Raw genomic sequence first — 22,930 nt, 5'->3', positions numbered from 1 at the left:
TTCTCTTTTTCAAAGAAGTAGAAGAAAGCTTTTATTTTTCAAAGGTGCCTTTTTTTTTTACACATACTGCAAAGAAAATAATAGCTTCTCCATAAGCTTCATGCAAACACAAGTATTTGCATACCAAATGACATGATAGTCATATACCATTTAAATGTACTCCAATAACATATTTTCCTCTTTGAATTCTTCTCTACTAAAACCTCCTGCATAATTCTCCGTTGAACACACTCAATTTGTCTTTCCTAATCCATCTTTTCTTAACTGTAGAAGAGTATCGTCAAACAGAAAGTGACCATATCATGGATTTCTTTGCACTTGTGAAATCCTATGCAAAAACTTTTGCACAGAAGCTATTAATATTTTTTTTCCTTATTGACAGAGTCATATAATGTATCCTACACTCCTCTTGTACTTTAAGTCAAAATAATTAAAATATCTATGGTAAATTTTAATATTTAGGGTCATGAAATCATTATGTATCTGAAAAGTAGCCATGTGTTTGGAGAGGATCAGTGGATTAAGGCTTTATTACTTTCCGACTTGTGGCACAGAAGTGAGGAGACATGGTTCCGGGAATGGATCTACCAGTTACCAGGTACAGGGAATTTATTTTACACTTCTGCTCACCTTACAAGGTCATTGTGGACACTCAATTGTGTGTTCCTAGGTGTGTGTGTGTGTGTGTGTGTGTGTGTGTGTGTGTGTGTGTATAACAAACTTTACTGAGTACTTACAATATGTCTGTGTACATATATAATATACACCATTAACATATATGTGTAAAATGCATATATTTAGGGAAGAAGCATTATGTAATGCTTCCTATGTGCCAGACACCATTCTGAGAATTTTATAAATAATAGCTTATTTAGTCTTTGTAAAAACACTTAGGAGGTATGTACCTTTATTCTCTCTGTTATATGGAAGACACAAGAAAGGCAAAGAAAGGTTAATTAACTTGCCCAAGGTCACACAGCTGGCAAGTGGCAGCAACAGTTGAGACCTTGACAGTCTGATTCCAGATTTGGTGTTCTAGACTGCTATGTTGTAAACTTTGGTAACTCGAAAACACTGTACAAATGGAAGTCCTCTTTACCTGGGGGATAGAGCTATTCTTGGTTATATTTAGGAATAGTGGAAAAGAAGGGCTGACAGATAATTATTCATTCACTATTTGCTTGGTGCTTATTATCCATAAGGCAACGATGCCTGTAACTTTAAAGATTTGTTTTCCTACTTCTTTTTTTTTTTTTAATGTTTATTTATTTTTGAGAGACAGTGCATGCATGCACATGGAGTAGAGGCAGAGAGAGGTGGACAGAGGGTCCAAAGTGGGCTCTGTGCTGACAACAGAGAGCCTAACGTGGGGCTCAAATTCATGAACCGTGAGATCATGACCTGAACCAAGGTTGGATGCTCAACCAACTAAGTCACCCAGGCGTCCCTTGGTTTCCTTCCTCTAAGAGTTTAAATTTTTGGAGATTAAAAAATGGGGCTTGGAGATTCTGATGGACATGGATGAAGGGAGAAGACATTCAAGCTGGAAGGATAGTACCAGCAAAGGTATGTGGGGTAAGGGTAAAGGTATGTAGGTAAGGTGGACATAAGTAAATTATGACTTCAAGGAGGGGATTTAGGGAAGGGCTTGAAAAGTGGATGACTGGGTGAGGGAGCCAGAGGATAAGAATGCAGAAGTTGTCACAGGCCAGATTAGGAGAGCCTTGAAACCTCAACCAAAAAGTTTTAAATGGACTCTAGGGGTTCATGAATCCACAGAGCTATAAATAGCATGATCAAAGCAGTATTTCAGCAATAATCTCATGAAGATATGCAAGATGGTGTGGGGTGTGAAGTAACCTCATTTAGGAGGAATGGAAACAGGAGGAATGGAAAGAAAGAGAATCTAGGATAACAGTTATAGGGCCTTTTCTCTTTTCTCACTCTCTCTGACCTTTTCTCAGACTTGTCATGTCTCCTTCCACATGGAGGACCTCCCAGTGTAGTCCTAACACCAGCCCAAGTACCACTCTGTACAGTATTCTGGGTCAATCACTTAAAGCTCCCTCCTGAGAATGTGCACACTTTCCTGCCACTGTGGTCTCCTCCCAAGCCAATCCCACTGCCTGCCATATCCTCCCCCAGCACCTCGACCTAACCTTTTGACTCATCCTCTAAGGCAAGCTCAGATTTCACCTACTGCTATGTGTTCCCTGGTTCCCCAGCCATGGCCATCTTGTTCTTCCAACTGCCAGGACCTTCTTATTGATAGCACTTCTGACCCTCTGCCATGTGTCATAGACATCTATGTACCCACCCAGTATCATGGACCTAACTTTAGCTAGGGTACCAACAGTGTCCTAGGCACTTTTGGATTCTTAATATTGCTTTTATACAGTGAGAGTAAAATAGGCATTTGGTGAGAAACAAATGAAGGGCAGAAAGCCATTCTGTAGTCAGCTTGTCCATTCATTTGTTCACTTAACAAATATTTACCAAATACCTAGTATGTACCCAGCATTATTCTTCTCCATCTCCAGCATCCTAAATAGCACTGCCAATAAAATCTCTGGGATTGGACTAATGAGATGATAAATAGCTCTAAATCACTGTGAAATATAGTGAGCATTTGGGGTTCATGGCCCCTGAAAAAAGACAGGCATGGTGGCTGGGGTGAGAGGAAATGAAAAGCAGTATGTTAGTGACAATATTTCCTAATTCCATACATAGCCTGCTGGTTTACTAAATCCGTCAATTACTAATGGACGGTTAGTTTCTCTTCTGAGAAACTACATTTTTGGAGTTTCCTTAACATCCTAAGATAAAGGTCTCTTTTCTACAATCAATATACAAGAAGGCTCTAATTGTAACGGAGCTTCTGCAAGTGCCAGACCAACAAAACCACCAAGTTAGGGCCACAGCCTCGGAAGCCCATTCCTGTTGTCTCCCAGCAAGTTCTTGAGTGCATCGGGAATGAAGGACCCCCGGGCCACCCTATGCTGAGCCCCAGCGGCTGTGTTGCAGGGAATCTGGCCCTTCCGGGGGCTGTGCAACCTCAATGGAGGTTATGGCCTCTGCTTGGCCAAGCTGTGTCTCTGGGGGCTTATTTCAGACAGGGGCAGAGGGCAGGAAGTACCTTTAAGAGAGCACTCATTAACAGTGCATGCCAGGATCCTTCCACCTGCAACTTCAAGTCCTCTTGCTCTTTAGAATCCTGAGCCAACCTTGGTGTTGAATAGTCTCTGGAGCCAGGCCCCACTGGATCCGAGCTCCTGTGCCTCCATTTACTAGCCAGCAAGTTTCTTAACTTCCTTGGGCCCTAGTTCCCCCCTGAGGTAAAATGGGGATTAAATGATAGAATGCAGGGAAGCACATAACAGAGTGGATAGTTTTTTGTTTTGTTTTCTAAATACTTATTTTTTGAGAGAATGCAAGCAGGAGAGGGGCAGAGAGAGGGGGACAGAAGATAGGGCACTGGCTCTGCGCTGACAGGCTGACAGCAGCAAGCCTGATGTGGGGCTCGAACTCATGAACTGTGACATCATGACCTGAGCTGAAGTCAGACGCTCAACCTACTGAGCCATCCAGGCAGCCCAGAGTGGACAGTTCTCATTCTTGACGGTTTCTATGTCCTGACATAGAAGTGAGTGTGCAGGCTCTGGGGCCAGATTGCCTTGCTTCATATTCAGGCTCTAAGCAAAGAGATACAGGCCACCGCCTTGAAAAGGCAAAGCAGACCAGATGGAGGCCTTTCCTGGTATTTCATTGTGGAGACCTAGGCTAATCAAAACCTCTTAATAACTAACATACCAATAAGGAGTGCCTAGGAGTTGCCGGCATAGACACTCACATGTTCGTAACACTCATGACGTGAATTCACACTTTGAAAAGGCTTCTAGCCTTTCTATAACGTACATCCCATAATTAGCACCCTTTCAACGTATGCTGACAGTTACTATAAAACTGCATGGATATTAGTCCAGGTTTCAGGAAGCAAAGTATATTGATCTGCATTTATTAATCCTCTGAACAGCTATTGAGTATCGTAAGTCAGGCACTGTGCTAGGCTTTCAGACCAGAGATGAGACACAATCTCTACTCAGTGGGAAGACAAAGTTGTGACTTCAGGGTAGGCCAATGGGCAGTAGGGGGGAGAAAGATTCCTAGGCTTCTTCCTTCCCTCCCCCCCATATCCATACATAACCATAAGAAATGTTTATTTTTCTACTTTAGTACAATGTGCAGCAAACAAACAGTAAGGAATAGGAAAAAGAAAAAAAGAGTCAACTACTCTGGAGATTGAGAGAATAGAGGAACATGTTAAACCACAGTGGGAGCTGCAATCAGCAAAATGCAGACTCTGGAAAACTCTAAAGGATTAAAAATCCAGCTTAACAAAAACATTTCAAGGAAAAAAAAAGAGAGAGAGATGGGGTCCCTATTCTCTACAGGGACCCCCTTGAGGGTAAAGGTGATTTAAAGGTCTATCCACCAATTGCAACGTGGAGATCTTGAGCCCTGATACAAACAAACTTTTTAAAATATGGATTTCTATGACAACTGGACATCAGAACATTGACAGCTTATCTATAGCTATTAAAGAATTATAAAAATTTAGGGGTGATAATGGTATGGTGTTTTAGATACACATACCGAAATATTTACACATGCAATAGATGCCTGGAATTTGCTTTAAAGGAATTTAGGAGTAAGGGAAGTGGATGGACAGATAGAAAGGAAACCAGGTTGGCCACAAGCTGGTTAACTGTTTTTGTTTTGTTTTGTTTTGTTTTGTTTAATTTACATCCAAGTTAGTTAGCACAGAATGCAATAATGATTTCAGGAGTAGAATGCAGTGATTCATCCCCTACATATAACACTTAGGGCTCATCCCAACAAGTGTCCTCCTTAATGCCCCTTGCCCATTTAGCCCATCCCCCCACTCACAACCCCTCCAGCAACTTTCAGTTTGTTCTCTCTATATAAGAGTCTCTTGTGTTTTGTCCCCCTCCCTGTTTTTATATTATTTTTGCTTTCCTTCCCTTATGTTCATCTGTTCTGTATCTTAAATTCCACACAAGTGAAGTCTTTCTCTACTTTTGCTTGGCATAATACCCTCTAGTTCCATCCACGTTGTTGCAAATGGCAAGATTTCAGTCTTTTTGATTGCCTAGTATTATTCCATTGCATGTATATACCACATCTTCTTCGTCCATTTATCAGTCAATGGACATTTGGGCTCTTTCCATACTTTGGCTACTGTTGATAGTGTTGTTATAAACATTAGGGTGCATGTGCCCCTTCAAATCAGCACTCCTATATGAATACCTAGTTGTGCAATTGCTGGGTCATCGGGTACGACAATTGCTGGGTTGAGGAACCTCCATATTGTTTTCCAGAGTAGCTGCACCAGTTTGCATTCCCACCTAGGCTTCTTTTTAATCAGTTTACATTTAAGTCTGAGAGCTACTGTAAGGGGAAAAGTAGAGGGGGATGTACATATTTTATTTATATAAAGAATGTAAGGATGGGGGTGCCTGGCTGGCTCCATTGGTAGAGGATGTGACTCAGTCTCAGGGTCATGAGTTTCAGCCCCACTTTGGGCATACAGTTTACTTAAAAAACAAAAAACAAAAAACAAAAACAAGGGCACCTGGGTGGCTCACTTGGTTAAGTGTCCGACTTCAGCTCAGGTCATGATCTTGCCGTCCGTGAGTTCAGGCCCCGCGTCGGGCTCTGTGCTGACAGCTCAGAGCCTGGAGCCTGTTTCAGATTCTGTGTCTCCCTCTCTCTCTGCCCCTCCCCCACTCACGCTCTGTCTCTGAAAAATGAATAAACCTTAAAAAAAAATGTTTTTTAATTAAAAAAAAAAGAAAAGAAGAATGTAAAGACAGTTGAAGCCAAACCTCTATATTAATGCTACTCAGTCAATACCTAGAATGGATCTCTTAGTTCCTACCCTCAACCTCTACCTCTCACTTAAGTCCTATGAGTGACACTTGTCACTTTTAAAAGTTTATTCATTTATTTAGAGAAAGAGTGTGAGTGGGGAGGGGCAGAGAGAGAAGGGGGGTGGGGAGAGGGTGGGGAGAGGGTGGAGAGAGAGGGAGAGAGAGAGAGAGAATGAATGAATATCCCAAGAAGGCTCTGCACTGTCAGCATGGAGCCCAATGTGGGGCTTGAACTCAGGAACCATGAGATCATGACCCGAGCCAAAATCAAGAGTCAGACACTGAACTGACTGAGCTCTTTGTCACTGTGTTTTTCTTCTTATTCGTGGCATCAGGGCTGGAAAAGTTGCTGATCTCTGAGGTACTGAGTGATCTGTAAGATGGTCATGATGATGAACTCTTACAAATCATCTCCTCTTTCTAGGCTGATATGCTTCTCCATGGGTCTATGAAAGCAGAATTTACAAAATTCAATTATATTTGCAAAATAACAGGGAGAACTCACTTTGAGACAGAGTATACTGATGGTTAGAGGTCAGACTCACAGAACAGACTGCCTGGGTTTGAATCCTGCTCCTGCACTTAATTTACTATGTGATCTTGGGGAAGTAACTTAACCCTTCTGTGCCTCAACTTCCTCACTGTAAAACCAGCCTAACATTCTTACTCACTGCACGTGTAGGGTAGTTGGAAGTATTAAACATGTTTACACATGTAAAGAGCACAAAAAGCATGACTTATAATAAGTGCACAGTAAATATCAGTTACTGATGGTTGAAAAAAATTATCACAGGTTATTTTCATGTTTTTTTAAATGTATTTTTGAGAGAAAGAGAGGGAGAGAGACAGACAGACAGACAGATAGATGGGGGGGGAGGGGCAGAAGGAGAAGGAGACACAGAATCCAAAGCAGGCTCCAGGCTCTGAGCTGTCAGCACAGAGCCCGACGCGGGAGCTCCAACCCATTAACCATGAGATCATGACGTGAGCTGAAGTCAGACGCTTAACTGACTGAGCCACCCAGGCGCCCCATCACAGACTATTGTAAAAACATGTAATTATTTCTCCAGACTGGAAAGATTATCATTCTGATAGAGGTAAAGGGAAGGAAATTGACGATATTTCCATTTATGTATGTATATGTTAAGAATTTCAGCAAAACTCTAGAATGAGCAAATAAATCAAGATTAACAATTAAATAGTATGAGATGCTGTCTTTTTTTTCTGAGAGAGAGGGAGAGTGTTCATGCGCGAGGTGGGGAGGGGTGGAGGGAGAGGGGAAGAATCTTAAGCAGGCTCTATGCTCACTGTGCCATGCAGGTCTCGACTGCACAACCATGAGATCATGACCTAAGCTGAAATTAAGAGTTGGACACTTAACCGACTGAGCCACCCAGGCGCCCTGAGATGCTGTTTTGTTTTTTTTTTTATCAAGGAAAACTTGGGTATGCTGTGGCTCCAGTGAAATGAAATCAGTACACCAGTCTGAATTTATCATCAAATTATACTTATAATCCAAACAAATTCTTTGAACAAAAGGCATTGTCTGGGACTCTGGACCCTGCGGGCTAGGGACTGCCAACCAACCAAAAGACAGGGCAAGAGAAATGCAGAGGATAAACAAAAGGAAGAACAGAGAATACATATATGCAAAGGGAGGAACTATGGCTAATGAAAATGTTTAAAAAATAATTCTATTACGTTCAGTGTCATGTTAAAGATTTTGTTTCAGGAGTAATTATATAGAGCACTATTTCAACGAAGAGCTTAGGTCTATGAAATCCAAAAAATCTGGCTTTTGGTCTTAGCTTTGCTACAAAACAGCTCTGTGACCTCAGCCCTTCTGACCCTCAGTGCAGGTCTCACCTATTAGAGCTGACAACATGAGGTCTCCCTACATAACCAAAATTAGGGGGATGATCAAACTGAACCTCTCCAACACCTTGATAAGTGTGGAATGAGAGAACAAGTGCACATTGGAGTCCAAATCACAGAAGGAAAAACTGATCATGTAACTAGAAGTCTTCTTTCCAAAAGGATTTTAATATATCCCTCTAAAAGGAGAGTATTTGATGAAGGTCAGAGGAATGATATAGGATGGCATTTAGCAGTCTAGACGAAAACAGAATCCATACTGTCATTCATGTTTTTGTTTTCTGTTGGAAACTGTTTTCCTCTCTAGCTTCCAGAGCCTCTGTTAGGGGAAGGGGCACTCATGTCTTAGATTTCCAAGGGGGTGAGCCCTCAAGCTGCCATGCCCACCAGTGTGACCCGCTGGCAAGACCACTCATCTCCGCTGGCCTACAGCTTGCTCACCTTTTGTGAAAGGGGCGACTGGACCACAGGATCCCCCAAGCCTTCTCCAACTCTAAAATTCTGTGAGTTCACGATTTCGGGTATTAGCCTTGTGACAGCTAAATATCATAAGAATTTATGATTTGAGTGTGTGTGTATGTATATAAAATACTTCTCAGCAGCTAGAGTAATTGACTTTTTTCAGTGTCCAGGTAAATGGCAGATACATTTTAACCAAAAGGAAAAGCCGGTGTGACAACAAATTATACTAATTATTTTCTTCTGCTTCTGTTGATCTGAGGCAAGCAGTATACCATGCTATGCTGCGAATGTAAGATTCCTCCTGGGCTCTGAGGCTGTAAGTCATCTGCTCTGTTGCACAGAAAACATCTAGAAATGAACAATGCCCACATAGTCCAACACACCATTATACTGATGAACCTTATACCAGGATATCTATCACTCTAGTGACTTTAATTAGCTCCCAAGCTGATTCGTGATCAATCATCAAGTGCTCGCCAAGGAGGAAAACCCGAGAACTCTTTGATAGGTGTGGGGGTGATACACAGATTTGCCACAAGCTTTCATTTTTAATTTTTAAGTTAAAGCAGAGCATTAGTCATCTTTTTCAAAATGCTAAATTTAACGGTAATCTTAAGGTGGCAATATAAATGATTATTTTCACAAGATTGTGCTGCTTTAATAAAAACTTTTAATAAAAAATGACAAATTTATCCTAAAGAAGATAAATTATTTTATGCCTTATTAAAAAGAAAGAAAATGTTTCTATTTGTAACAAGAGTGACCTATATTTATTAATCTTAATCTCGCCTAGCTCTGCTGTAGCAGTCACTAGAGGCAGTTTCTAATTTAAGTCTTTGAGTCATAGACAGGGGTTATTGGTTTTGTTTGTGAACTCTCGATGAACAGTCACGTTCAGCAAACATTTCTTGAGCCCCCTACTATGTACCACAAATAGGCCTTGTCCTATTTGATTCCATTACATTCTATTACTAGAAATCCAATTACATTTTATTCTCTATTGATTGATACCGGTTCATTACTGCCTAAGAGTAATTTTTCATGAGAGCAATTAATGTGGTATAGTATCTGCCTACTTCACAATTATCAGAGCTTTCTACCACGAAATGAATGTCACTTTAAGAAATTCTGATTTTACTAAGGATATTTTCCTTTCTTATCTCTCAAGTACTTCATGTATAGTGGGGTAAAAGGAGTGTGGTAAGGGCAGGGGATTTTTTAAGAAGTCCAACTTACTAACTCCTTTTATTTTTACCTCGATGATTGCTAATACTCTGGTAATATTCAAGTGCATGGAGTTCTCTGCACAGGTAACTGTGGTTTCACACATCTGTGCTTCACTCATGTGCTAAATGCTTTTTGGAACACCCTTCCCACCCTTCCCTTATCACTAAAAACAGGTGTCATGGTCTCCAGGAAGCTCCCAGAGTGACTCTGGGCTTTGCACAGAGCTGTGAAGACCCATCTCTATCTAGTCCAGCATCCAACGCCATATATGGAACTATCTCCCTAGTCTAGCTCATCGGTGACAGGGCGGCATGCTTATCATCGATGCATTTCCAGGACCTCTGTATTTGTTGAAAGGCCCTGTAGAGATGATCCTATATAATAACTTTAGAGCAAAAGGCAACAACGCTTTTAGCGCTTTCCCTTTAATGGATTTAGAGACAGGGAATAGGCCCTAAGACTTGGGACAAATGTCGAATAACTCCATAAATCCTAGGACATTACAGGTCACAGCCGTCCTCCACATATTTGCTAAGCATCCACGCCACTGTCTGAGGAAGGAGAGTGTGGTCTTAAAAGACCACCCCTTCCATCTCTCACCAGTATAAATGGTTAAACTCAGGCACCAGAACACCTGGGTTCAAATCTACATTTTGCCTTTTAGCATGTTTCCTTGCCTCTAATTGGAAATAAGAATAGGACCTGTAAGGCTATTGTGGAGATAAAATGAATGAGTACATGTCAAACACTTGCAGTGGTAAGTGACACACAGTGAGTGCTTAAAGGATGCTGTTACAATTAATGAAACACCTTTCTTTCATATCCTTTAAGTCCACAATGGCCTCAGCCCCACTGAGGCTCACTTGTTTATTCTCATACCTGAGAGGCTGAGTGCAGAGGGATGGTCTTTGTTTTATGGATCAAAGAAACGGAGCTGCAAAGAGACTTAATCCTTGCCCAGTAAGTCAACAGAGAGAGTCAGTGATGGAGAAGGTCATGCAGAAAGCCCTTGTTTCAAAAGGGGTTTTCATACAGTCTTTAGAGGGAGTGAAATACAAGTTCAATCTCCTGAAAAAAATACCCAAGAGTTGGCACTGGAATACTTATTAACCAGGGCCACCCTGGGCACAGTGGCAGAAGTGAAAAAGGGGAAGTTTAAAGTAGTTGGCAATGATGAGGGGGAAGGCAGATGTAAAATGAAAGGCCAAAGAATTTATGAGAATTTCAAAGTCTCCTGCAAGATTAGATACTTAATTCTTTTCAGGAAAATGTTTCACATGTCTTCAACATTGCAAGAGGACTTCAGCTGCTTTCATTTTGACCTCAAACTTGCTAGCTGGGTTCTCCTTTCCAACCAGCCTCTTGGCTCAGGTGGAAGGCCCTAAGAGCACAGCATTCCCTGATGGGAAGTGAAACTATCCCCTCAAGCAATAAGGGCTGCCCTGAGCCAGCAAGACCCTACCGGTGATCGACCCCAAGGCAAGGATGGATTTGACCCTCACTGCCCACTGCACATACCCACCCACCTCTGCCTCACATTTTCCTTATGTAAACCTTATGTAAACTCTGGGCACTTTGGAAACAGGCTTTGAGAGGTCAGTCCGCCATCTTCCAGGTGTTGGCCGCACTGAAATAAATTCCTTTCTTGTTTCACCACCTCTCAGTCTCTCAGTCTTTTGATTTTGTTAGTGGCAAGTGGCTGACCCTGGTCTTCTCGGACCCCCAGAGCCAGAAGCTCTTGCACCCCAACACTGCGGCTACAATATTACACGTGTGTGTTAGACATTTAAGTTATAAGGTTTAGTACGTTAAATATTTAAACTGAGGACACAAGACACTTGGAATCATAAAATGAAAGCCCTATAATCTTGAGAATTCCAGCATCAACTAAAATGGAAAAGACTGATGTAGAATCCTTTTCTTTGGATGAAAAATGGGTTGGAATTTGACACATACCCTGTGCCTCAAATCTAGTATGTACTTCTCATTGCATTTATTTAAAAAAAAAAAAAGAAAAAAGGTGCCGGGTAGGGGGAAGAACAACGAAGGAAGGTGAGAGGCCTTAATCTGTGCAAGGAAGCTTTTTGACAGTCTGATTAAGATGTTAGTTACTAAGCACTGTAACTGCTTAGAAGTCGTAATACTGTATTGCAGAATGTAATTGTTTAAATAAAACACTCTTTCAGAAGGATTCTCAGTATAACACATTCTTTTTAAAAATTTTTTTAATGTTTTTATTTTATTTTTGATAGAATGACAGAGCATGAGAAGGGGGAGGGGCAGAGAGGGGGATAAAGAATCCAAAGCAGGCTCCTGCCGTTAGCACAGAGCGCAATGTGGGGCCGGAACCCACGAACTGCAAGATCATGACCTGAGCCAAAGTCAGCGCTTAACCGACTGAGCCACCTAGGCACCCTGGTATAACACATTCTTCTTTTTTTTTTTGGCCACTTCATAACACTTACTGCTTTTAGAAGACAGTCTTATTTGTAGTTCATAAGTGCCAAGCATAACTAAATCTCAAATCTCAGAGAGAAAATGAAAATTCCAAGCAGGCGCCTGGGAGCATTTGGCTTCATTAATTAGCAGGGTGTCCTTAAAGGCATCTACACATAAAGTTCTTATCAAACAGCCATCCTCAGGGATCCATGCAATGGAAATTTTATTAATCCCAATCATTTTGGGAGGAAAATGAAGCCAGGCTAAATTAGCTAACTTAGTCTCCAAAGTCAATCTATGTCAACCCCAAGATTAGAATTCAGAAGCTGGCAGTCATCTTGATCCCAACACCCTTCTTTCCTTCCATCAAAGTGTCTATTAATAATGCCAGCAGAAGGATATACACACACACTTTGTCAACCCAAGATCTCTAAATAGATTGCTTTTTTAAAAAGTATTCCAGGTGGCATCATGGAGAATGTGGCGCTCCCAAGAGGTTTTCAATTTGGGAGCTTTTTACATATCTTTTCTACCTTATTTCTCTTTGTTCAATGTTTTGTTCAGAGACCCAGACCTCTTTGTAGTCCGTCTCAAAGGAATGAATTTTCATTTTCACTACAGGGATATATATATATTTCAAATACTTAAAATGCCTACAAGCTAAAATAAATACTTAGCCATAAATAAATAAATAAATATCCTCTTTGAGGCTCAGAGAAAAATCTTCTGATATGTGGTGGCAAATATCTTGGGCTCTTTCGGAATGACTTTTCAACCTTGCCTTGGGCATGTTTCTTTGTTACAGAAGAATGCATTAGCTCCTGGTTCATGGGAGGCTCACAAGCCAGCCAAGAAAGCTTTCCTCAGCAGTCCTCTGAGGTGGAGTTTTCAAGGAAGGGCTTGAAATAATAAACAGTGTCTTCCCTCTCATCGGCTCTAAAAAATAATTAGTTGTGTATTTTAACATTTTAAAGAGAGAAGTGGTTCAAAGATATGCAAAGGCCAGGGTGGATATCTGTGTGCATTTGCAACTCCATTTTCCAAATCCCACACAAGATGCTTGGTGGCCTCTGGGTTTGTGCTAGCACAGCTTCCATTCACTACTTAAATTTGTTAGGCAAACCGGAACTACAGTTCGGAAGGAAGAAACAAAGGTGAATGGAGTATCAGCTAATGAATACTTAGCAGTAATCACTGTGTATGAACACACAGCTGAACAGGTGGTGTTGACACATATAACATTAAAGCTAAATGAAAGATCAGATCTTAAAGAGGCACGCCCAAAGGAACATATCCCAACATTAAAGCTTAAGGCACAAAGCCATTTGGGTTTCCCATTCTGCAACCCATATGGACAGTCTGGAAAGCTCAAATGAGTTTTTACCAGTGTCCATAAGAACATGCAGTGTGACTTTTACCTATGAGTTTTATCTACTAGATCACATTCCGCCCTTCCTTCCCCCACCTGCTCTGCACATCTTTCCCTACAGCAGCTGTCAGGTGGGGAATTGATGGGCCCTGGGGACTGAAGCTGGGTTTAGATTTTGGAGCATTCATTAACTGTGTGATCCTCAGTTAATCATTCTGAGCCCCAGTTCCCATTTGTTACACTGGGATTAGGAATACCTGCCTCACAGGGCTGCTGTAAGAAATGAATGGGGTAACATGCTTGCCTCCTAAGAAGGGTTGTATAAATCTTCATTTTCTCAGTTCTTGCCTAATGTTAACGGAAACTCAGGATGGATTACCTCTTGACTCTGGCTAGCCATGTGTGTCACTGATGTATAGGGAGTGTGATAATCAATTACACATAATTAAGAATCAATTTCATGTGGATTTATCACGACCGTCTGTGTTCATCTTTGTTAGAATCTGCTTACTGAGGACGGTAAGCTCTTTGTTTTCTAAAATGCTGAGCATAATGCTGCAAAGCAAAGAGATATTAATATAGGACAGAAAACTGCAGCATAACCTTTTGCGAATTTGGTATTAGGGGACAGGCTTAACACTTTAACCCACTGTTTTATGGTGAGCCCTTTAGCAGACTGGTGAAGGTTGACTTTGGTTGGAGTGCTCCCTCTGACTCTCTCGGTCACCATCTTTCTTCTCTTTTTGCATTTCCACCTCTCCACTAATCCAATGGCAGCCCTGTTCACATCTACTATTGATCTGGTTTTCTTAGGGGAAGTTACCTTCCTTTTTCTTTTCTTCTACAAAGCAATATATATCTATTATAAGGAAAAACCATACATATGTACATATACATACAGCTGTAACAACCATCTCTAATTACCATTGATATCAGCCCCCATCTCCACATTTACTCTGAGAGGCGGACCATCCCCTCTCCATCCCTACTCCACTGACGATGAAGGGGGGATGACACCACCAGGTGACACTAATAAGGAACATTTATTAAGTGTTTACTATATTCCAGGTGTTGTTCTGAACGCCTTATGTGTATCCCAGCCTTACTTTTCCTCGTAGCACTTACACCTGCCATACTATACATTTGTTTACTGTTTCTCCTCACCAGAATATAAGTGCTTTGATAGGAAGCATGTAGTTTATTTTTATTCTCACCTGTATATCCCCAGTATAACCCAAAGAGCCTGGCACTGGAGTAGGCACTTTATTTAAAAAAATTTTTTGTTGTTTATTTTTGAGAAAGAGAGAGACATAGAAACTGAAGCAGGCTCCAGGCTCTGAGCTGTCAGCACAAAGCCTGATGCAGGGCTTGAACTCACGAACCATGAGATCATGACCTGAGCTGAAGTTGGATGCTTAACTGAGTCACCCAGTTAAGCCCCATGTAGTAGGCATTTTAAAAATGTTTACTGAATAAATCAATCAGTCTTCATAATGATGTGGGTGAGCCTCACCCAATCTGGTGAGGACCTCACTACTACAGGAGGGCTGAGAAAGAGAATTTGCTCTCTCTGCCTGTCTTCAAGATGAGACACAATCATCTTCTTTGGACTTGAACTTGGGCTAGAACTTACACTATCATTGGGTCTTCTGATTCTCAGACTTTCAGAGTTGACTAGAACTATACCCTCGCTCTCTGGCTTGCTGTTTCATGTCTGCAAATCATGGGACTTCTCAGCCTCTGTACCGCATGAGTCAATTCCTTATAATCAGTCTTTCAATCTCTCTCCTCTCTAAATCTTCTACCAGGTCTTTCTCTGAAGAACCCATGCTAATACAGATTCCCAGATTGACTAAGTGAGCTTGGATTCAAACAGATGTTTGCTGACTACTGGTACAATCCACTTTTGCTTTGTTCTAGCACAGCCTTCTCCCTGTTTTTAGAACCTACTTAGTTCTCTTTCAAATGTGAAATGCAAAAGGAAGTTAATTAGTGGATTAGACTCAGGGAGTCTGAGGATCTTGGCTCACCCTTTCACTTTTTAGCCCAATGAATCCATCTGTTAGATCATTTAAATGAACACTTCTAGGGGTGCCTCGGTGGCTCAGCTGGTTAAGCGTCCGACTTTGGCTCAGGTCATGGTTTCACGGTTCGTGGGTTCGAGCCTCGCATCGGGCTCTGTGCCCACAGGCTCAGAGCCTGGAGCGTGCTTCAGATTGATTCTGTGTATTTCTCTCTCTCTGCCCCTCCCCTGCTCATGCTTTGTCTCTCTCTCTCTGTCTCTCAAAAATAAATAAATGTTAAAAAAAGATTTTTTTTAAATTAATACTTCTAAGAAGTACAGGTTGCCATTGAGGCACATGTTCAATTTTTTACCTATCTTTTTGTTGAAGCAACATTAATGCCACTGACTCTAAAAGTACAAATGAGCAAGTAATAAACTGCTTAGTGCTGTGTGTTGTTAGGGAGGTGTTAACATTTAGAGATCTTTGTTAGAAAATGGTTGTCCCCAAACTACAATAATAGAGATAAAATGACTGGAAGGCCAGACCTGGACTTGACATTCTACTCGATTACTTATTGCACAACCTGGGTCAAGCCTCTCTGAGCCTTAGTTTCCTTATCTGTAAAATGGGGGAAATGATAGTTAATTACCTCAGACAGATGCTATAAGGATCACATTACTTAATGCAAGTAATGTGCTTATTAGCACAATAACCAGCACATTTTTACTGAGCCTGTGGTAAATGTTGGCTACTCGAGTTGACAGGCGTGGCTAGTTACCTATAAATCTCTCTCCCCCTGTCTCAAAGAAACAGAACCTCTGATCTGTAACTGGTTAGCAATGAGCTGGCCACCTACAAGGCTGTAACTCCCTGATTTCCCTAGGGCCGCTGGAATCCCGTTCTAAGTTCTGGCCAATGAAACATTACATGAAAATTTCACATGGGACTTTCATGAACTCTCCTTAAGAGACAGGAGGCCTGCCTGCCCTCTTTTCCTTTCTCCATTCTGTTCGTGTTTCCTTTCTCCATTTCAGGAACACCTATGCAACAGCTGGGGCTCTAGCAACTACGGTAAATATAAGGACTAAGGTTACAATCAGATTTCTCAGAACAGTGGGTCAGGAGAAGCCGGATTCTTGGATGGCTTTATGTAACCTCCATGCCAACACAAGGCTGCCAACCTCGGGACTGACTTCTTTTATGTGAGAGAGATTATAAACTTCTAATTTGTTTCCACCATTATTTTGAGTATCTCTGTTCCTCAAGGCCAAACTAATCCTGACTGCTTTGGCTGGCCCTTGTGGTGGTGTAAGAATCCAAATGGAGGCTCAAAGCCATTTTGAAGCCATGTTTCTGCAAATAAAGGCAAGGTTGAGGAAAAAAATATGGAAAAGGAGATGCATGTCCTCAAAGCCTTTGCTCCCCTTCCAGAAAGCACCATCTCTCTGCCCCCTCCCCGCTCAGAAGTCCAGGCATTTATGCCGGATGCACACAACCTGTACTCAAAGGATCTGATAAAACATGGTTCATTCTAAGCTATAAATGATCATAAGGCATCTCTTTCTACTCTTTCTGGGTGTCCGTATTTTATTTAAGACAAACTCTTCCCACAGGATGTTTGGAATAACCAAGAGGCCTCTGGGAGAAATATTGTTGGGAATCAAAGTCCACAAACAAGGCTGCAGCTCACCACTAAGGTAGACTGTAATTTCAAATTAAGCTGGTATAAGGAGGTTAAGGTACTTCTCAAAATATTTTTGACACCCAGGGAATATCAAGAAATAAAAAAAAGGGAGGAGTGAAGATTTGTCTGAAAAGGCACTTAAACAGCAACCTCAATTTCTTAAGGCTATGTATTTTATACTTGTCGCTTCACTGATCATTATTATACCATCAGTTGTACAAAATTCCATGCACGATGCAACTCAGAAGGTCATCTGTGCATGACCAGTCAGTGGCTGCACATGGACCCTCAACCACATTCCCCCCAATTCCTGGCCCACTGTACAAACACTCCTCACCTTTTCTTTATGAATGTAAACTGAGTATGTATAATGAATAGATTTTATCAGAACAAGACAGAAATTGTGTATCTGAATTTAAAGTGCAGGAGAGACCAAACATCCTTCTTCTTTTATAGTAAACACTGTGGGTGTGTATGTGTGTGTGCGTGCGTGTGTAAGTAACGTGAAGGTCTTTTCCTATGGAACAAGACCTCTGATCTTGGATGAGCACGCTCTCTGCTTAAGATAAAATTTTTTCACAAGAGTTCAAAGTGATCTACAGACTACCTAATTAAAACCTCATCTCCTCTACCCCTTAGGTCCTTAACTGACTTTGAGAGGTTAAACGACCCTGACAGGGTCATTCAAACTCCAGTGGTCTTTTCTAGAACCTGGCTCCTTCAGGCTTTCAGACTGACAATGATGAGAGTTTTGAGGAGTCAGCTTACTTGATTCATCTACACAGAGTCTGATAAATGTCTAAGTACATTTGACAGTCTGAGCCCAGGAGAAATTTCACCATACACATCCTTCACGGAGAAAAAAATTTTCACAGCATTCTACTGGTTTTCCTCCTGTTCAACAATTAAGCTTGTCTTTGCCATGGTTGCTTTGATTAGTACTACTTGTTTCACACCATCATCAGCAGGCACCTGTCTATGATGTGACGACCAGCAGATTTATTTTTTAAAGTCTTAGAGAATGATTTATATTTCTAGGTAAAACAACATCCAAGCAAAGGGAACCACAAGGAAAGTGTCACAAAGCTCTCATCTTAAAACAGTTCAATGAAAGACGATAGAGTTTCTTCTTTGGATAGCTCAGAGGCATGATGCTCACTAACCTTTTAAACGCTAAATCTAAATTCTGAATTCTAAATATAGAAATGGTTGGCTAACTTAGGTTATCAGAAATTAACAAATCACACAAAGCGTGGGCTAATAAATGGCCTTTATCATCAAAAACTCCCTTTCATTAGGAATTTGTTAGAGGATATGACCTTATAAAGAGGCTTTTGCAAGCAAAGTTAAAAGTTCCTTAAGGAGGAACTAACAAATAGAAATTGTCAATTTAATTCCTAAGTACAGGCGTAGCAAATGTGCCATTAAAAATACAAATTTATCACACATGTACAAAAAAATTGGAAAGCAAATTTTATAAGACTATCACTCACTTTATGAAAGCTTAAAACTACAGTGTCTTTCAATTAGCAAGTATCAATGGAGGCTTAAAAACAATTTACGAAATTGTATTTCACACACATGGCTTTTTAAGAACAAATGCAACCTGTAAATCAAGAAACATGTTAGTAATGTTTCAGGTTTGATTTGCCTATAAATAAAAATTCAAATAATCTTGTGCAAAAATGCAAATATCTATAGCTAGAACAAATTAATATTATTCACTTCTCATTATGTGATTCTCTCTTATAAAATAAAAACTCATCGACTTCCTCCAGAAGGAATTTTTATTTAATAATGAAAGATCATTGCCCATGTGGGCCACCGGACCAGCAGCTTTGCATTCTAAACCCAATCTCCTCATCTAGCTTGAAGCCCAGCACCACCAAGATGCTGGCTTACCACTCTTCCCTCATGGACCCTGACACCAAACTCATTGGCAACACGGCACTGTTGCCTATTAGAAGTCAGTTCAAATGACCTGCCCCTGGAGACACAAATGATACAGAATTTGTGGATGAAGCCATCTATGACTTCAAGGCCAAGGTGTTTCTCAAGAATGAATGAATGAATGAATTCATTAAGAATGAAGCTGATAGAACCTTGATATATACAATCTCTACATTTCTGAGTGTCTAAAGAAACTCCAAAAATGCAACTCCAAAGGCCAAGGTGAGAAAGTAATGTATCTGCTGGGAATCACTAATTTCCCCGTTCCTGGAGAGCCTGATTTTCCACTTAATGCAATTTATGCCAAATCTGCAAACAAACAGGAAGCTGAGGTGATGAGGGCCTACTTATAGCAGCTGAGACAAGAGACTGGGCTGAGACTTTGTGAGAAAGTTTTTGACCCTCAGCACGTGGTGGACTTGCTTTGTGAAGAGACAATTTATGAACAAGAGTCTTTCAGGACCTGAAGAGTAAAAGGAGCCTGGGAAGACCCAGTTTTTCCACAGCCTTGGGCAGCATTTTACAGCAAGAGGTACACAGTAATTTGCCTTTATTTCATAAAGTTTTATACAGAAGACAGAAGAGAGCATGTCTTCACTCGAAGAGCTCTTTATCAAGAATTTGGGTAGGGGAGGGAAGAATGAATTGCCAAAGGGTGATTTGAAATTTTCTGTGGTATTAAGCTGGTGCTTAATAAGAACAGGTAATAATAAAGGAACTTCTAATATTCCTTGTAAAAAAAAAAAAAGATCATTAAGCGTAAAAAATTTTACACAGACATATGACTAACTCCAACTTGCAACCTGTTTTTTTTTAAATAAAATAGCTTTAAATTGTTTAATTTCTTATGATTATATACAGCAACCTGAATAAAATTTAAATTCAAAAAAGCAAATTATTGCCAAGAAGGAAAACTGATACCTCCCCAAAAGTAATTTTAATATATTAGGTCATTAACCAAACAATTTAACTGAAATGGGAATAAAAATTAAAGTAACAGAATAAAAGCAACTCTAAATTGCTCAAATCCTGGGATGGCTAATGCAAGAATGGTAACAATTTGGGATGCCTCAGGGGCTCGGTCGGTGAAGCGTTCGACTCTTCCATTCGGCTCAAGTCATGATCTCATCGTTCTTGGGAGAAAGCCCTATGTTGGGCTCTGTGCTGACAGCATGGAGCCTGCTTGGGATTCTCCTTCCCTCTCTCTCTGCCCCTCCTCCACTCACACTCACGAGTTCTCTCTCAAAATAAATAAATGGGCATTTAAAAAAAATGGCAACAATTTAAATCAAAATATTCTGGCATTAAATATACGTATAGATCACATATAATCCAACTAGTTACAAACATAATCTTACAGGGACATCTAAACTCTAGTTTCTTAAAGTGTGCTAACTGCATATACATATTTACTTGAACACAGTCTCCCCAACGGAAAGAGTAGCCTAAGACCGTAGTAGTGTGCATCTATCCACTTGGATCAACATTTCAACCAGAGAAGCATCCATCAACACCCTAGCTTGGAATGAATTCGAATCAGAGCACTGTTTCTGCAAACCAAAATTCCCAAGCAAAGATTCTTTCAAAAGAAGAAAGATTATGTGCTTACCGTATAGAGTTCATTAAGAACCTTCATCAAATCCTCATGAAGCTGGAATGCAATCTCTTTGCTCTACAATTAAGAAAAAATTACGAATCTTTAAAAACGTAACAGAAACTTGTTTCCAAATTATTTACATCTTAAAAAGTCCACTGACTGAAAATAAAACAATGTATATAATACAAGAGAAGGCCAGCATAGCCCGACTGTAAGAAACAGTTTTGACCAAACTGCCCTTTGTTTTCAATTAAAGTATAGTTGACACACAATGTTACATTACTTTTAGGTGTACAATATAGTGATTCAACATCTCTAAAGGTTATGCTATGCTCACCACAAGTGTAGCCGCCATCTGTCACCTCACAATGCTATTACAACACCACTGACTACATTCCCTATTTGTATCTTTCATTCCCCACAACTTATTCATTCCATAACTGGAAGCCAGTATCTCCCACTCACCTTTACCCATTTTGCCCATCTCCTTACTGTCTCCCAGGTGGCAACCATCAGTTCTCTGTATTTATGGGTCCATTTCTGCTTTTTGTTTGATTCTTTTGCTTCTTAGATTCCAGATACAAGTGAAATCATAAGGTATGTGTCTTTCTTTGTCTGACTTAATTTACTTCGCATAACACTCTCTTGGTCCATCCATATTGTTGCAAATAGCAAGATCTGATCCTTTTTATGGTTTAGTAATATTCCAACACACACACACACACACACACACACACACACACACACACACACCCCACATCTTTACCCATTCATCTATCAATGGACACTTGGGTTGCTTCCGCATCTTGGATACTGTAAATGATGCTACGATAAACACAGAGGTGCGTATGTCTTTTCAAATGAGTGCTTTCATTTTCTTTGGGCAAATAACCAGTAGTGGAATTACCAGATCATATGATAATTCTATTTTTAATTTTTTGTAAGGTTTTAGTTTTAAGTAATCTCTACATGCCACGTGGGGCTCTAACTCATGACCCCAAGATCAAGAGTTGCATGCACCACCTACTGAGTCAGCCAGGTGCCCCTCCACTTTTAATATTTTGAGGAACCTCCACATTGCTTTCCTCATTAGCTATACCAATTAGTATTTCCACCAACAGTGCACACCTTCTTCCACATCTTGTTAACAGTTGTTATTGTCTGTTTGATTCTAGTTAAATGGCCTTTCTAAGTACTAGATGTGTGCACCAATTGTCACCATAGGCTGGACAGAGGCAAATAAGTAGAGAGTCTGAATGGCTCTTGTAAACCATCTGAATCAGACTTTATCAAGAAGAGAGAGGAAAAAGTAAGCCGGGTGAAGCATCGTGCTTGCTCAGAAGTTGAGTTGCAAAACTAACATCACTAAAAAAGATGAGTTCCAGCATCCTGACAGAGATGTCACAGAGAAATCTTGCAGTGTGAGTCCCAAAAAGCTAAGTTAGAAATCAAAACAGAAATTAACTCTCCCTTTCCAAGGGAACTATGTGACTAACTACAATTTTAGCGTTAAGAAAGCATTTTCAGGGGGTGCCTAAGTGGCTCAGTTGGTTGAGTGTCCGACTGTGTCAAGTCATGTCTGTCAGTTGGTGGGTTCAAGCCCTGCATCAGGTTCTGTGGACAACTCAGAGCCTGGAGCCAGCTTTGGATTCTCTATCTCCTTCTCTCTCTGCCCCTCCCCTGCTCATGCTCTCTCTCTCTCAAAAATAAATATTAAAAAATTAAAAAAAAAATAAAAGAAAGCATTTTCAAAGCAGTGCAATGGTAAGGCCACTTACAGTCCATATACCTTTGCTCCTGCATTTTTTAGGTTTTTATTTGAATTCTAGTTAGTTAACATGCAGTATAATATTAGTTTCAGGTGTACAATTCAGTGAATGATTCAACACTTCCATACATCACCCTGTGCTCATCTGCACTTATTATTTTCATGACAATGAAAAAGAGTTCTCCTTTTCCACTCAATTGGTAAATAACCAGCATTTAAAATAGTCTTCCCTAGGCTAATTCTAAGAGTTTGATATAGGAGTTTTTGAATCTTTTTTTTCCCTAGCAAAATCTACAAGCTATTTTAAAGGCATTCATGTATCCAAATTACTTTTCATCCTGTTTTGAGTTCATTATGTAGTCTGCTACAGAGAATGGAAAAAAACGTAGTGTGGCTTAACCTACAGTTTGAATCAAGAACGACCACACCCACTGGATCATTTATGTGTCTCCCACTGGACTGCCAGCATCAGGGGTAAGGGCCACATCTTTATCAGCTCTGTGACTCTGTTGTCCTGCACGGTGCTTGGCAACCAGGCTAGGACTAGGGGGAGGCAGAGGAGGCACCAACGGTTTGGTATTTAAGGTGACATTCCCTCCCCC

General features: G+C 40.6%; 1 protein-coding gene and 1 pseudogene across 2 annotated transcripts in view; one reads left to right on the top strand and one right to left on the bottom strand.

The window, feature by feature from the left end:
* SRGAP1 (SLIT-ROBO Rho GTPase activating protein 1) overlaps positions 1–22,930 on the bottom strand; it is a 284,958-nt gene that overhangs the window by 97,037 nt on the left and 164,991 nt on the right. For both annotated transcript variants that reach the window (XM_049625895.1, XM_049625894.1), the window contains exon 4: positions 20,573–20,635. In XM_049625895.1, the coding sequence (XP_049481852.1) occupies positions 20,573–20,635 (63 nt within the window). The remainder of the gene's footprint in view (positions 1–20,572; positions 20,636–22,930) is intronic.
* On the top strand, positions 18,569–19,884 carry LOC125919288 (actin-related protein 2/3 complex subunit 3-like; annotated as a pseudogene).

The sequence above is a fragment of the Panthera uncia genome, chromosome B4 (assembly GCF_023721935.1).
Source record: "Panthera uncia isolate 11264 chromosome B4, Puncia_PCG_1.0, whole genome shotgun sequence".
Classification (NCBI taxonomy): domain Eukaryota; kingdom Metazoa; phylum Chordata; class Mammalia; order Carnivora; family Felidae; genus Panthera; species Panthera uncia.
Note: the sequence above shows the minus strand (reverse complement) of the source record. Positions and strands in the feature narration are given on the sequence as shown.